The 17,469-nt window shown below is 40.2% G+C and overlaps 1 protein-coding gene across 6 annotated transcripts in view; it reads right to left on the bottom strand.

Moving 5' to 3' along the window:
- Window positions 1–17,469, bottom strand: part of LOC145358506 (phosphatidylinositol 4-phosphate 5-kinase type-1 gamma-like) — an 82,915-nt gene that overhangs the window by 34,737 nt on the left and 30,709 nt on the right. For all 6 annotated transcript variants that reach the window (XM_080212622.1, XM_080212625.1, XM_080212626.1 and 3 more), the window contains exons 2-5: window positions 10,119–10,150; window positions 9,924–10,016; window positions 8,037–8,167; window positions 6,345–6,462 (exon numbers count right to left, since the gene is read on the bottom strand). In XM_080212622.1, coding sequence (XP_080068748.1) covers window positions 6,345–6,462; window positions 8,037–8,167; window positions 9,924–10,016; window positions 10,119–10,150 — 374 coding nt within the window. The remainder of the gene's footprint in view (window positions 1–6,344; window positions 6,463–8,036; window positions 8,168–9,923; window positions 10,017–10,118; window positions 10,151–17,469) is intronic.

Genomic DNA, 17,469 nt, shown 5'->3' with positions numbered 1-17,469 from the left:
GTTTGTGAGGTCTTCAGCTTTGTTTGCTTTCACAATGAAGCTCTAAATTCACTTGTTAATTAATGACTTGATATAATTAACAAAATGAGAGATTGTACTGGGAACTGGCCAGGTCTAATAAATGGATCTTCCCTCCCTTTATGCAATTATGTCAGGCCGATTCAGGCCACTATTTTGGACTTTCAACAAAATGAACAAATTCAAAACGAGATAGTACCATAAAATCAGCTTATACTGTCAATCTTGAATCCATCAACTGTTTTGCTGGAGGATTAATCACTTAAATGACTGGTTTATTAGCACCTAACTAACTTTGAGGCAGGCCATTTGAGTGAGCGATCTGAAATTTCTAAACTGCCAGATTTTAATGTCTTTTTTTTGATTTCCCATTTTGTTGTGTCTCATGGCAGAATTATTTTTTAATATTTCAACGGACTTCCATTTGCAGCAACAGCAGAATCCAGCACTCCTCTCCACACTCTTCCCAACACAGTTTCACCTAGATTCTGGAAAATACAGTAACTCTGGTTTAATGAATTTCATCGCACAACAAAGCTTTTCGCGGTATTAAAACTGTTTGCTTTGATATCGGCCTCAATTCAAGGCCCCGGCATTACAAGTATAAAAACAAATTTACACATTAATTTTAGTTTTTCTCCTCACTTTCAGGTGCCCAGCCACATTTGTGACCCATCGTTTTGGGTAAGTATCAACTGCAACAAAGGTTAATTATCACTTGAGACTCAATCTGATCAACACATTGCTTATCGCGATTTTTTCCCCCCCCCCTTGCTTGGAGTTAATAAAACTGAAGCAACTTCCAAAGAAACGTGTGACTACCTAGCCTTTTAGTTTTCACTCAAAAAGCAGATAGAGTTTAAGAACAATGAAAGCAACTGAGAAACCATTTCACCAAACAGGTTGGTAGTGGAAAATATAATATTGCCAAAGATGGGGGTCTGCATTATAAGAACATAAGAAATAGGAGCAGGAGCAGGCCATCCGGCCCCTCGAGCCTGCCCCGCCATTCAATAAGATCATGGCTGATCTGTCGTGGCTCAGTTCCACTTTCCCGCCCTCTCCCCATAACCCTTAATCCCTTCTCTTATCAAAAACCCATCAACCCGCTTCTTAAAAATATTTAGCGAGGCAGCCTCCACCACTTCAACGGGCAGAGAATTCCAGAGATTCACCACCCTTTGAGTGAAGAAGTTCCTCCTCAACTCCGTTCTGAACCGCCCCCCCTTTATCTTGAGGCTGTGCCCCCTAGTCCTACTGTCTTTTTTGAGCGGGAAGAGTCTTTCCACCTCTATCCTATCCATCCCATTCATCATCTTATACGTCTCAATGAGATCTCCCCTCATTCTTCTAAACTCTAACGAGTACAAGCCCAGTTTATTCAGCCTCTCCTCATAGCTCAACCCCCTCAACTCCGGTATCAGCCTAGTAAACCTCCTCTGCACTCCCTCCAAGGCCAAAATATCCTTGCGCAGGTGCGGCGCCCAAAACTGCACACAGTACTCCAGCTGCGGCCTCACCAATGCCCTATACAGCTGCAGCAAGACCTCCCTACTTTTATATTCAATCCCCCTCGCTATGAAGGCCAGCATCCCATTCGCCTTCCTGACCACCTGCTGCACCTGCAGGGTGGGTTTTTGCGACTCATGCACAAGGACCCCGAGGTCCCTCTGCACCGTCGCCTGCTGCAGTTTTTCGCCACGTAAGTAATAGTCCTTCCTACCATTCTTCCTACCAAAGTGGACCACCTCACACTTGCCAACATTAAATTCCATTTGCCATTTCCTGGCCCATTCGCCCAGCCTATCTAGATCCTTCTGCAGACTCTCCACACCCTCCGCACAATTTGCCTTTCCCCCAATCTTGGTGTCATCAGCAAATTTCGACACCCTACACTCGGTTCCCTCCTCCAGATCATCTATATAAATGGTAAATAGCTGAGGCCCCAGCACCGACCCCTGGGGCACCCCACTAGTCACCAACCGCCAATCCGAATAGCACCCATTGACCCCCACTCTCTGCCTCCTATTTGACAACCAATCCTCTATCCACGCTAACACCCTACCCCCAACTCCATGTCCTCTGACCTTCTGCAGTAACCTCTTGTGAGGTACCTTATCAAACGCCTTCTGAAAATCCAGAAAGACCACATCCACCGGCTCTCCTCTATCCACCGCCCTAGACACATCCTCATAGAACTCCAGTAAATTTGTCAGACACGACTTCCCTTTAATGAAACCGTGTTGCGTCTGCCCTATCAAGCAATTCCCTTCAAGATGCCTCGCAATTTCCTCCTTAATGACGGATTCTAACATTTTACCTACCACAGACGTTAAACTAACCGGCCTGTAATTCCCCGCCTTTTGCCTGGCACCCTTCTTAAACAACGGCGTAACATTAGCCGTTTTCCAATCCTCCGGCACTTCCCCGGAATCCAGCGACGTCTGGAAAATAACCACCAAGGCATCCACTATCACCTCTGCCATTTCTTTCAGAACCCTCGGATGCATTCCATCCGGTCCTGGGGACTTGTCCACAATCAGCCCCTCCAGTCTGTCGCGCACCACCTCTCTAGTAACAGTAATGTCATTAAGACCCTCCAGTCCTACCACCTTTCCATCGCTAACACCCGGCAAATTATTCACGTCCTCCTCCGTGAAGACAGAAACAAAAAAGTTATTCAAGACCTTAGCCATATCCCCATCCCCTACCACTAGGTCCCCTTTCTCATCCGCTAAGGGACCAACGTTCACCCTAGCCAGCCTCTTCCTTTTTATATATTTATAAAAACTCTTGCTATCCTTTTTTATATTAAGCGCTAGCCCAGCTTCATAGCTTCTTCTACCCTCCTTTATCAACTTTTTTGTCAATCTTTGTTGACATTTAAACCTTTCCCAATCCTCTTCTCGCCCACTGCTCTTAGCTACTCTAAATTCCTCCGCTTTTAATTTAACACTTTCCTTCACCTCCTTCGTTATCCACGGCTTATTACCTCTCTTCCTACTGTCCTTTTTAACCATCGGAATAAATTTCTGCTGAGCACCAAGAAAGATCTCCTTAAAGATCCTCCACTGCTCCTCAGCAGACCTACCTTCCAACGCGCTCCCCCAGTCCACATTCGCCAATTCTTCTCTCATCCTACCATACTCCCCTCTATTCAAACAAAGGACACGTGTCCGGGAACCCACTTTCTCCTCCTCCATCTGCACCAGAAACTCCACCATACAATGATCACTCTCTCCAAGAGGATCCTTCACCTCAAGGTCCCTAATTCTACCCGCCTCATTACATAGCACCAGATCCAAGATAGCTCGCTCCCTCGTCGGCTCCAACACACACTGTTCCAGGAAACTATCCCGGCAGCATTCCAAGAACTCCTCCTCGAGCCCACCTCGTCCAACATGGGTCGACCAATCAATATGCAGATTGAAATCCCCCATAACTACTGCCGTCCCATTCCTGCACGCCGCACTTATTTGCGCGTTAACAGCCCGCCCCACCTCCAGATCATTATTCGGGGGCCTATAGACGACACCCACCAGCGTCTTCCTCCCTTTGCTGTTCCTAATCTCCACCCACAACGATTCCACTTTCTGCTCTTTGGCTCCGATATCATCCCTTGCTACCACCTTGATGCTGTCCTTAATCAGCAGAGCTACGCCACCCCCTCTTTCCTCCTGCCTATCCTTCCTAAACACTTGATAGCCCTGTACATTCATCTCCCAGTCCCTGTCACCTTGCAGCCACGTCTCTGTAATGGCCACCAGATCGTATCCATTTGTGTCGATCTGCGCCACCAGCTCATCCACTTTATTCCGAATGCTTCGTGCATTCAGATAAAGCGCTTTCATCCCAGCCTTCTTCTGGACCCTATTTGCCGTAACGCCACCACTTGGGACATCCTCAGCCTCTTCCCTTACCTGTACCCTATCCTTAACTGTAGACCTCCTAACATCACCTACCCTCGCACCCTCCCCCCCCCTAATTAGAAACAAAGCTTGGTGCCAATGTCAGCAGCAACTCCTGTTACTGGATGGTACTTTCAAACTTTAATTGAAGCAGTCGATTGGGTATTTGAGAGTGCTTTTCGTTTAGAGAAAATTTTACAAGTGGTTACACAGTATATAGTTGTATTTAAACCACACTTTTTTGTTAAACAAATTAAAGTGGGATTTTTTTTAAACATATAGTGAAAACTCTCATGGGTCCAAGTTTTGAATAGGATTTACATGCAGCACAATACATATGGCAGGCTAAGGAAATTTGGCATGTCCACTACAACTCTCACCAATTTTTTACAGATGCACCATAGAAAGCATCCTTTCCGGATGTATCGCAGCTAGGTATGGCTCCTGTACTGACAAAGACCGCAAGCAACCACAATGGGTTGTGAATGTAGCCAGCCCATCATGCAAACCAGCCTCCCATCCATTTACTCTATCTACACTTCCCACTGCCTCGGGAAAGCAGCTAGCGTAATCAAGGGCCCACACACACCCCAGACACACACTCTTCCACCATCGAGAAAAAGATGCAAAAGTCTGAAAACATCTACTGACCGACTTAAGAACAGATTCTTTCCTGCTGCCAGACTTTTTGTATGGCCCTGTCACATACTGAACTGATTTTTCTCCTCACCCTATTTGTAATTGCAACACGACATCCTTCACCCTATCCTTTCCTTCTCTGCTACGTATTCTGTGAACAGTATGTTTGCCTGTATAGCTCACAAGAAACAATACTTTTCACCGTATTCCAAAATAATAATAAAATCGATTCAATCTGAATATCCACTGTAGTTGAAAAAAATCTTAGAAGGAGGCTATTCAGCCCATCAAGTCTGCATCGACCACAATCCCACCCAGCCCCTATCCCCATTTAATTACCCTGCTAGTGCCCCTGACACGAAGGGGCAATTTAGCATGACCAATCAGCCTAACCCACATACCTTCGGACTGTGGGAGGAAATTGGAGCACTCGGAGGAAACCTACGCAGACACGGGGAGAATGTTCAAGCTCCACGCAGGGACAGTGATCCAAGCCGGGAACTGATCCTGGGTCCCTGGCACTGTGAGGCAGCACTGCTTAGGATGCTATTTCAGGGATGAGTATTCATACATCAGATGATGTAAGAGCATAGGTTAACCAAGGGTATCTCCTAGCTTCAAGTTGAACTCATTGTCCAAGGAAATCAAAAATAATAACAAAAATGTTACCCAGCACAGAAAACACACCAGTACACACTTCATAATTGTTTTAGAATGATAAACTAACTCAGGTCAATGTGTTATCATGGTATTGTTATGATGGTACTGAGTCATATAGGATGGGACAAGACAATCCCACTCTGTCAGTGTGGAATTGCATGTTCTAAACTAATAGTGGCTTTCAAGTGCTCCTGTACTAGGTGGGGATGGGCAGAGGAAATCTGTTGGGACTCCCATTTTTAATGATTATATCTGTGAACATGTCAGTTCAGATCAGGATCTGGGTCAGCTGTAATGACCTCTTATGTGGAACACTGTCCAACATATTGTCTCAGCTAATGGGGGAGGAATGGCCTTGAGCAAGGTGCCAGATGGACACTTCAGTAGCATGATGTATCATGGCATAATTCCCACATAGCTTAATTGTTTACTTCTGTCATCTCAATAGGCTGGTGGGATCACTATCTTTAAATCAACACTAAGCTAACAATGACTGTGGAAAATATTTCCATTTATAGATTTCTATTAGTAGAAATAAGCCAACCAAACCATCAGTTCCAAGTTAATGGAAGAAACATGTTAGCACAACTGAACATAAGGACCACAACTAGAAATTAATGCTCAAGATCAGTTTACTTTATTGCATTTTACAAATAATCCTCCCAATAACTTTACAAGATACTTCAAGTAAAATGAACTACGCCAATCAAGATTTAGAGTAACTCGCAGTGACTACAAGATACTTGGGACAATATATTTTCCACCATCTTTCCCTGTAGCTATTGACTTGTGTTGGGGTAGAGCTCCACAAAACCCATGTTCATCAAATACGCTGATGGTTATTCTTCATCTGACATTGAACAGTGAGAATCAACAGGCTAAACAATAATAGGGTGTTATAGATAAGCGTAACATTACATCTTTAAGCAACATCCTTTCATTGATACTTTCCATTGAGGATGCTGGATAGCGACATGAAATTGCGATTGATTTATCTTCACTAAATCCCATGAGAATATCACATGCAATTTGCTGAGAAGGATTTTTTTCCTCACAATCCAACTGAAAAAGGTTTGTGGCACAGCGTCCACTGCCCAGCATTAAAATAGCCTCACTCACCAGATAGTCATCTGGTCGAATTCCAAAGAGTTCCCTAAAGTAACGAAATGCCACTGGAGCATAGGTCTTGAATCTGAAGTCAGGAAAGTGATGTGCAGGAGTCAAATTACTACCTTCACTGCAAAATTAAAAGAAAACTTGAGTTTCAAGATTAAATTGTACTACATTTATCATATGCAGCTCAATGCAATCGCTGTTTGCGGCACAGCCCAAGAAAGTACTAATGAAATGATCAACGTGCCTTTCCACATTTAAACACACTGAAAATTCTAGTATATATATTAAGCAGTACAAATACCAACATTGTTAAGTGCTCATCTGAATTCATACACCACTAAACGTTTTATACACACATAGATGCATTAAAATATCTGATTGCAGCATGATGAATTCCCATTTAATTTTTCTTTCAATGCAGCTATTCAGTAACACTATCTCCAGATATCTCAACAAACCAGAGTGATTCAGACATCAGTGCGAGTAAAACCCAATCTTATTACAAAGCAATTGAATGATTACAGCAACTTTCTTCAGAATCACCACCAGTCATTTTGTGTTTAATATCACCACGCCACTTTTTTTAAAAAAATGCAACAAAATCAATAGTGAAAGTAAAAATGTTTCTAAAACAAAAAACTTCAATAAATAATCAGTTTGAGGAATATACTTGGACTATTTGTTATAATTAAAATTTGACGTACATCAAGTCTGTTGTCCGATTAATTAAAAAAATTACAATTGAAGATTGAAGACTTCTCTGCCATAGAGTAAATTTTGTTGAAAAAGTACTCATTGTCAGTGATTCTTGCTGATATGTGGGTTTGCAGTTGTTTTGGGAGTTACAACTGTTACAAATTTATCATCGTTCGTGAACCAGATTTGGATTTGCAAAAAAAGACTTCTTCTTTTTGTAAATAAACTTGAGGTTTGAATCAAGCCTGTTTTCTGATCTTATATACTTATACGCCGACTTGTATATGAATTCAAAAAAATTGGAAATCTAATCAGTTCAATACATTGGCTCGTACACCAAAAATACAGTACTTCTGAACCGCAGTCATTATGCAGTCAAATGTGGTAGCCATATCAGTAGCAGCAAGGTCTTGTGAATAGGTGGTGAAGTGCAAGAATAACTAATTTTTAATTACAAGAAAGGTGAACAGTTCTTGCATCCCATGATGTCAGCCTGGTTCACCGAGACCACAGTCACGTCTGAAATCACTTGTAAACTGGAGCCAGTCTACAGACTTCAGCACATTATTACATAATCACACTGACAACTGTGTTTGCTATCAAGAAAGAACAGTATTTTTGAAAGTGCAGTCTTTTGGATTAGGAGTTCAGCCAAGGCACTGGTTGTCTATTAAGTGGCATTTAGCAATCCCATAACACTATTTGAAGAACATGAATTTCTCTTCTTGCCTTGGCCGGCATTGTTCTCCCAACCATAAAATGAAATGAATGATCCGTTTATTTAACGTTTGTGGAATCTTGAAATGCACTAATTGACTGTCACATTTGCCTCTATTGCAGCGACTGGACTTCAGCTCTGGTCAGAAGACAGTAACCAAGTGCTTAACAAAAAAAACTATTACAGAAACAATCTTAATTCAAAAGGAATGAGAAGAGCAGCATGGCTTAATTAGTCACACACACACCCAAAAATTGTATGTGCAGTAAAGATCGACTTACCTGGGAAAGAATATGCTTTCAACTACGTAGAAGTCTTGCATCAGTACATCTCTTTCAGGTTTTGAACTGAGGTTTCCTACTGTGTATCCAATACCCAGCTGAATGGCTCCTTTAAGAGTGGATGAGGTTGTCTGCAACATATGCATATGACAGGTTAACCTTACACTGTACAAGGTAACCCAGTGGTTAGTAGACTTAGTTCCCAGAAGCATGTCTAGATTTTGAGTAAAATCAACAAGGAATAGAAGGTTTAAAAATAAACCAAGTTAATTTTGTTGTGAGCACTTCAGCCAAAAATAGACACTGCAGATTGTTTATCAGAAACTTTACCAGCTAAGCACAAATTTTTCAACTGAACACATTTGTATCTTTAGTAGAAAACAATACAAGTATTGACAAAAGAACGTTTCCATAGATAAGATTTTTGTTTTATATACAGGGCATTCCACGATTTTCTTGTTTTGGTCATTTAACGCTGCTCTTTGAAGGCAAAGTTAAACTCAACAATTTGACAGCCTTGACCCCAGATGTTTATTTGGATTATGTAATGAGACCAATAGGTGGGAAATCATGTTACAAGCTGATAAAGGTGGGTGTCTAAATTAGTCTCTCAGCAACATGCCAAACACATTTTCGGCAGTTTATGCAATGTTTTGATGTTAGAAATGAAGAACATAAATCAAAGATTGATTTCAACTTAATTACTGTAACTTATGCCACCCAACCAAAACAATTCACAAACATTGGTGTCAAAGTTTATGGGATTTATTTTAAATAATTTTTCAGTGCATCACTTAAATTGCTAAACAATAAGTATATGCACTTTACACCTCAAAAGTCACAGGTTGCGTCTCAACACACAAAAAGAACCATCAGGGAAAACAACTGAATTCACAGAATCCTTACAGTGCAGCAGGATGACATTCGGCCCATACTGACCCACCCAAGCCCTACGCCAATATTTCCACATTTTCACCCCATTAATCCCCCTAATCCACACATTCTGGGATACTAAGGGGCAACTTAGCACAGCAATCAAACTAACCTGCACAACTTTGGATGATGGGAGGAAACTCACACAGACAGAAGGAGAACATGCAAATTCCACACACAGACAGTTATCCAAGGCTGGAAGTGAACCCAAGTCCCTGGCGCTGAGAGGCATCAGTGCTACCCACTGTGCTGCCTATTGCAGAAAATAGCATAAATTTGCAACCGGATCATAGATTGCATGGAAACAACAGCGATACACAGCAACCAATGTGGACCAGCCTCCTGAAATATCTCGAGTCTTTCATTTGCTGACACGGTTACTGAAAGTCAAGGTTCTTAGTATAACATCAACTCCACAATCTCCTGAAACCATTGCAAATTATCATACTCAGTGAATCCTTTTTACCTTGTGACTACAGAAGATGGTTCAATTAATGCAAAGTAAAGGCCAAGCACCTAACTATACTACTTGGAAAGACTTACATTGTTAAAGTTACTCAAGCTAAGTCCTGTAAGGTAAAAAAGCTGGCCAGAAAAAAATAGATTATTAAGTATTCAGCAAATAACAAATTAATATTTCAGGTTAGAACCCAAGCTTCTCAGCTTTGGTAAGGGGCACAATTTGAAATATTCTCTTCATCCTTTTTAGACATTGATGGACTTGGCATGTTTCCTGCATTTTTACCTTTTATTTCCAATTTGATATTTAAAAGTTATTCTTTGTACCTGGGCATCTTAAACAATTGCCCAGATTTAGTAGTAAGGTGTTCCCATTGAAAAGTTAAATTGGGCAAACAGCAACTCTATTTGCCTGTGATACTACATCATTATAAAGTAAAATGAACAAACCAAACTAGGAAAGCCTCTTTAATTTTAATTAAATTTACTGAATACCTTTTTATATGTCGTCTCACCAGAAGCATCTACTCCCCTGTGTCCAATCTTTTTGCCTGCAGGTGCATCGCTATTTCCAGAGGAAGAGGGCATCTTGAAAAACAATACAAAATATTAAAGATGTTAGTTACATGTGCATAACAAGTATTACTCATTTTGTGAGAAATTTGTATTATAGCTGCAAATACTGCTCACCTCAGCCAAGACTGCTTTTTTACTGTAAGATTCTGTAAGTGAAGAGAAAAACAGAACAAATTGCAGCATCATACATGAACAGGAAAGAAAACTATAAAAATTAATATAGGAACAGGAATAGGTCATTCAGTCCCTCAAACCTGTTGTGCATCAAATTCAATCAAGAGTGACATGCACCACTATGCCATGAACCTTTCTTTGCTCTATAGTGTTTGGTATTTTAAAATAACCATAGATATAGACATTAGTATATAATGCTCACCTGAAGGCAGTGAACTATACTGCACTAAGTTCCAAAGGCACTCGCAGCCCTCTGATGGGCCATTTGCCAGATGATTCTTGTACCTAGAAAGGCCATCATAGTTCAGCCTGACCCTATCCTCAATGAATGCATGTGAGAGAACTGGGTAGCAATTAGAAGACAGAATCCCATCATGGATATTAATAATAATTGCATTTCAAGCTTTGGAGTTGAGATTAGCCAACTCTGGGCAGGAACTGTTTTTAGATTCTATGTATCAGATAGTAAACCTAAGTTTCAAGAACATTTATTATTACTGTATATTCAAGTAGTGAATGGAGCATTTAACTTTTGATAAGTCCCAACCAGGAAATCTGGAAGCAAACCAGTTTAATTTCTTACAATATTTAGTACTGAATATTCAGGATATTTTTGCAGAAAACTTCAGTAAGCAAAGGAGCTCCTCTCAATTAATGTTTTGCAGTCAGCAGAATTTAGAAGCCTTAATTGTACACAAATACTTGTTTTGATCCATTAACAGCTAGAGCCATTCCTCACGTTCAATGGTGAAGATATTTGCATATTTTCCTATATTAGGAATCCACTTTATTATCAAGGCAAAATAGTGTGAATGAATAGAACCTTCACAAATTTTCTCATTTTTTTTCCAAAGACAATAATAACACTTACTAAAATACAGTTCATGGTGTCAGACACTCTCCAGTATCTTACCCAGTGACCATTAGCCATGTTTACATTATGTGATTCATGTTTTTTATTCAAAACCCAGGGCACTCCATTTTGATTAGGGGTGGGTGCAGCTAGAATAAGAAAGAGAAATGCTCCTCTCCTGGATTCTTCACTGAATTATTTTCCAGGAGATTCACTAAGTAAACAGCAGACAGTGAGCCTAACTGGAATTGCCCCAGCTAACAAATAGATTTCTAAATGGCACATCAATAGGTGACCCTTTTGACTCAGCACCAGGAATAGTCTGCATTGTACAGTCATGCTAAAAATCACCAGTTAGTCACAAATATTTACTGGAAGAAAATCAAGATGAGTGCGACATATTTAAAATGGTCAGATAAATCAAGAAATAGGGTTTAAGAGGATATGAGGCTTGTGTTTTAAAAGCCTGAAGACAGCAGGAAAAGACAGGATAGAGTTGAAAAAGGATGAGGATTTGGTGGCAAGTGTGGGAAGCATGACAGAAAAAAATCTTTTCTTGAAGGGAGTTAACTGAAAGAAAAACATTTTAACATTAAACACATTCTTAATGGGCATAAACCTAAAACACGTTCTATTCCTATTTTTAACGTATTATTCCCGGATATATTCAGAGTTTTAACTTGCTTTTTAGAGCTGCACTGTCAAAAGCAAATGTTCAATTCATATGGTCTGTTACAGTAATTTGCCCCCAAGAAAATTTGATCTACGCTGACCCCAGATGCACATGCTTTGCATAGATGCACCTGTATCCACATTAGAATTCATCTGTTAACAATGGCAGCCCCCAAGCCAAACAACTGTTTTCACATCGTAAGTGTACTGGGGATGTATGTCCTGCAAATTGCAAACATGCATTTCACTCAGCCCTCATTCACTCTACAAAGTTTGACTGCATTCCCAACGCTGCCTGTTCTGCACAGCTTTTATATTATCTTGTTTTCCCTTTAATTGGTTTACAAAACATATGAAGCTAGATATTTTAGCTTCAATCAGATCAAGCAAAACAACATTATATTGTAAGTTTGAAAAGTTTCTGATCACGAATTAAACATCTTTGTTCTACAGGGAGTTTTTTTGTTAAGTGCAGATCTTTGATATTACCAAATTAAAAACTGAAAGTCATGAGGTGCTGATCAAACTTTTCATTTGGTAAATCATACTGCACCATTTAAAGAGCCTATCTTTGCGGAACAGGCCACCTTCTGGATCTCAAATAGCTAAATATTCATTAACATTCATCCTGCCTGGGACAAGTGGTGGTAAGGACTAACTGCCCCAAACAAAAGAAATAATTCTCCAAACAATGATGCTATTGTTCCATCTTGAATACATAGCTTAATTCAGCTTCTCTTAGGTGAAAAATGACAATCTCAAAAAACAGCTCAATGAATTTAACACCGACTGATCAGGTCTCAAATCTCAGTTGGGTTAGGAGGAGTGGCATTACCATTTTTAAAATATATCACAATTAAAGAGTCATAGAAGAAAGATCTACAGGTACAGGTTGATAGCTCCTTGAAAACGGAGTCACAGGTGAACAGAGTGGTAAAGGTGATATTTGGCACACTTAGTTTAATTGGTTGGAACAGTGAATACAGGAGTTGAGACATCTTGTTGAAGTTGTTCAAGACATTAGTATGGCCACACTTGGAATACCGTGTGCAGTTCTGGTCACCCTATTATAGAATGATTATTATTAAACTAGAAAGGGTGTAGAAAAGATTCACTAGGATGCTACCGGGACTTGATGGTTTGAGTTAAGAGAGAGGCTGGATAGACCGGGACTTGCTGTAAATCTCTGACTCTATAACCATCCTTAAACTCCATATTGGGAATATTCAGCCAAGGCACCTACTCTTAATCAGTATCCAATAACCCCTGCGTGAAGTGAACATATGTGGATATTCAATGGAAATGGATCATTTGTGATGACCCTGAAGAATGAATACCCTGCCAAAGTTAAATATCAAAATCCATTCGAATAATGACCACTTGGGCAAATTATTTAACAGCAACTGGTTGCCGTAGAGCTGTACCTGAATGAGTCAACAATTTACAGAAAAGGAAGTTCGCAGAGGAGAAAGAGGATATCAAAATTAATCAAGAACTTAGCTGGGAGAGGCAATGCAGTCTTTTTACAATGACCTGATGAACAGAGTAATTAACAAATTTTATCCACTGAATGTGAGTTACTTCATCCTTTTGGAAATTACAAGCTGAATTTGCGCATAATTTGATTTGCAAAATGCATTTATACTAACCTGCTTTGATCAAGCTTAAAAAATTACATTAAATTCAAAAAGGCACGTGAAGCAAAACACAAACTTAAGACAGCCAGATTTTACATCAACTGATTCAAGTTCCAACTTGTAATTAGCATTAACAATGACAGTAGGACAAGGAAGCACAGCCCTAAAATGCGACCTGTAATTTTCTGAAAACAGCAGTTCAGATGGCTGTTAAATACTGCCCATCATTTCCACTAGCACAAAAACAAAGATTTGCTTCTCCTTTCTCCGCATGAAATGAGAGCAGATTGCATTGCAGATTTGCTATGAATTGACCTGCACGGAAAATCACTGCCCCACTTCTAAGCAGCTCTCAGCTATAATAAACCTCTTCCTTATAAAGTAAAACCAGCTTATCTGTCACGAGGCAAGACACAAACAGCAGTGCTCTGACTGCAAGTACCCAACTAAATAGGAACACAAAAGAGAACTACAGAGAAATCCAGATTTTCACTGAAGTGTTATCTAAGTATTTTCATTCTTCAGTACTGAAAGTTTTATACTAAGCAAATCACAATTAAACCAGTTGTCTAAGATCATGAGGCTACTGCTCAGAAAGTTTGGCAAATTTCAATAGTTTAAGTGTCCTAGAAAAATTTGCTGAAGCAATTTCAATGTAGCTCTTATATGTTAAACACGAAGTGAGATAACACATTCCATTTCAAAGCCCATCAGAAACTCCCACATCAGGTTTCCTTTAAGGAAAACATTAAGTGAAGTACCTGCTATACAAGAAAGTGGCGTTGTGATAAAATTTGCTGATTTTATACATCATTAAATGTTATTTGGCAAAGCAATTTATTAATTAGTACTTTGAAACTTATACTGTAGATGCAAAAACAGTAGCCTGCATGCAGGTCACTGAACCACAATGATATTGTAAAAGAGTCTTTGGTTGTGTATTCTATGCAATTATATGCAACCTAATTTATTATGTTCCATGTGAGAACCAGCAGCTGTGGTCAGTATCAGCAAGGTTAGGTAATACATTTGAGGTATTAAAAAATTATTGTCCCATTTCATTTCTCCAAAACTTGACTTCCCCATGCAGGCCTACTGCTACCTTCAGTCTGCATTTAGTGCAGAAGCACTCCCTAATAATCTGCCTTAGCCATAAAGCCCTGCAGCTCTCATCCGTGCTTCTTTGCCCCTCACCTTGTAGTCCAATGTTCTGCCCCCAAAACAAGATAACCTCCCGCCAGCAACCCAATCCACCAACTGCTCTCACGCCATTCAGTAACTACCCAAGCTCTCAAATTTCCCCATCAATAAACCACAGCAGATTTTACGTCTCAGGCTTCATACTCAAGGTGCCTCTTAGTGACATATAGCCTTTTTATTCAAAGCAATCTTGCAACATGCATTTTGACTTTTACACCAAATCTGTGTTGCCTCCAAGTAAGTAACATTATGGCCTGCTCCCCTCCTCCCAGCCCCAAGCCAAGCAATATTATGGCCTGCTCCAAACCACACCTCGTCTCCCATCCCCACTATTACTGAACAATTAAAAACATATGAAATAGTAGACCATCGAGTACCTTGCACCTTCTTCACCATTCTACACCATGGCAATCAGCCCACTCCCCATACTCCCTGACTACGTGTGGGGTTTCACTCCCAAGGTTTAAATTACATAGAAAGAGAAAATAGGAGTGGGCCATTCGGCCCTTTGGGCCTGCTCCATCACTATTCATTACGATTACGGCTGACCATCAAATTCAATAACCTGATCTCGCCTCCACCCCCCACCCCAGAAATATCCTTTTATCCCTTTAGCCCCAAGAGCTGTATTTAATTCTTTCTTGAAATCTCTAAGTTTTGGCCTCAACTACTTTGTGATGGTGAATCTGTGAAATTCACTACACTGTGGGTGAAGAAATTTCTCTTCACTTCAGTTGTAAAAGGTTTACCCCTTATCCTCAAACGATGACCCCTCACTCTGGGCTCTCCACCATTGGGAACATTCTTTTTGAATCTACCCTGTCTAATCCAATTTAAATGTTACAAGTTTCAATGAGATCCCCTCTCACTCTTCTAAACTCCAATGAATATAATCCTAACTGTTTTAGTCTCCTCATATGACAGATCTGCCATCCAGGAATCAGCCTGGCAAATTTCCACTGCACTCCCTCTCTTGCAAGGACATCCTTCTTCAAATAAGGACACCAAAACTACATGGCGGCACAGCGGTTAGCACTGCTGTCTCTCAGCGACAGTGACTGGCTTGGGTCTCTGTCTGTGCAGAGTCTGCATGGGTTTCCTCTGGGTGCCAGTTTCCTCCCACAATCTGAAAGATATGCTGGTTAAGTGCATTAGCCATGCTAAATTCTCCCTCAGTGTATCCAAAAGGTCACCGGAGTGTAGCAACTAAGAAATTTTCCCATTAACTTAATTGCAGTTTTAATGTAAGCCTACTTGTGGCACTATTAACTAAACAACACTGTGCATAATCCTCCAGGTGTAGCCTCATCAATGCTCTATATAAATGCAGTAAAACATCCCTTTTCCTATATTCAAATCCTCAGGCTTTGAAGGTTAACATACCATTTGTCTCCTTTACTGCCTGCTGCACTTGAGCACTTACTTTCAGCAACTGATGTACAGGAGCACTAAGGTCTTGCTGAGTATTACTTCTCTTAATTTACATCCAAATAATCTGCCTTCCTATTTTTGTAACGAAAGTGGATAATCTCTCATTTATCCACATCATACTGTGTCTGCAATGCACATGCCCATTCACTTAGCCAGTCCAAATCATGCTCAAGCATCTCTGAATCCTCCTCACAGCTCACCCTCCCAACTTTGCAGCATTTGCAAAGTTGGAGATAATACATTTAGTTCCCTCGTCCAAAATTAATATATAACGTTAACAGTTGGGGTCAAGCATTGATCCCTTCAGTCCTTACTAGTCACTGCCTGCCAATCAGAAAAGGGCCCATTTATTCCAACTCTTTGCTTCTTATCTGAAGAACTAACTGCAATTCCGTGCTTTAACTTTACTTAATCTGTTACATGAAACCTTGTCAAAAGCCTTCTGAAAGTCTAAATAAACTACATACCCCAGTTTTCTCTGGTCAACTCTACCAGTTACATCTTCAAAGAATTCCAGTAGCTTTGTCAAGCATGATTTCCCCTTTGGTAAATCCATGTTGACTCTGTCTGATAATATTACTGCTTTTCAAATGCTGTGCTATGAAATCCTTGATAATGGACTCTAGCAACTTTCCTACTACCAACATTAAGCTCTACAGTTCCCTGTTTTCTCTCTACCTTACTTTCTGAATAGCAGGTTTACATTAACTAACCTCCAAACTGTACGAACCATTCCAGAGTCCAAAGAATTTTGGAAAATGCCTGCCAATGGATTATTTCTAAGGCCATTTTCTCAAGTACTCTGGGATGAATACCATCAGGCCCTGGAGATTTATCCACCTTCAATTCCGCTAATTTCTCCCAAGCCATTTACCCACTAATGCTGATTTCCTTCAGTTCAAATTTGTTTCTCTCAGAACTTCTGGTACATTATTCATATCTTCCTTTGTACTTTGCTTCAGTGTTCACAAATTTAATTCCTCAGACATTTCTTTTTCCCCCATTATGAATTCTCTCATTTCTGACTGTGAGGGGCCTACATTTGTTTTTGTCAATCATTTTCCCTTTACAATACCTTGATGATTTTTAAAATTTAAAACTAAAGGAAAAGTATTTCTAAATTTTTTCAAAGAGTATGTGATTAACTGGGTGTGTTTACTAACAGTGAACTCTTCATTGTCGTGATTACAGCAAATTTTGACCCACTTTTTAAATGTGCTAGTCTGACAAAACAATCCACACCCAAAATGACAGCTGCTCTGTCCTCGCCACAGATGCTGCCTGTCCTGCCGAGTGCTTCAACTATCTTTTATTTTCAATTTCCAGCAGCTGGGTTTTTTTCATCTTTTCAATTAAACTGGTAATAGGAATATCGCTAATGGCAAGCAAAATGATACCTTTATCAAAATATATAATGTATACTAACCCCCAGAAAGCACTTGCAGAGTAACTTTCACCTACTAACCTCAATATACTTCTGTTCCAGACATCGTGGGTA

This window comes from Carcharhinus amblyrhynchos, chromosome 26 (assembly GCF_965287045.1).
Source record: "Carcharhinus amblyrhynchos chromosome 26, sCarAmb.v2.hapA, whole genome shotgun sequence".
Classification (NCBI taxonomy): domain Eukaryota; kingdom Metazoa; phylum Chordata; class Chondrichthyes; order Carcharhiniformes; family Carcharhinidae; genus Carcharhinus; species Carcharhinus amblyrhynchos.
Note: the sequence above shows the minus strand (reverse complement) of the source record. Positions and strands in the feature narration are given on the sequence as shown.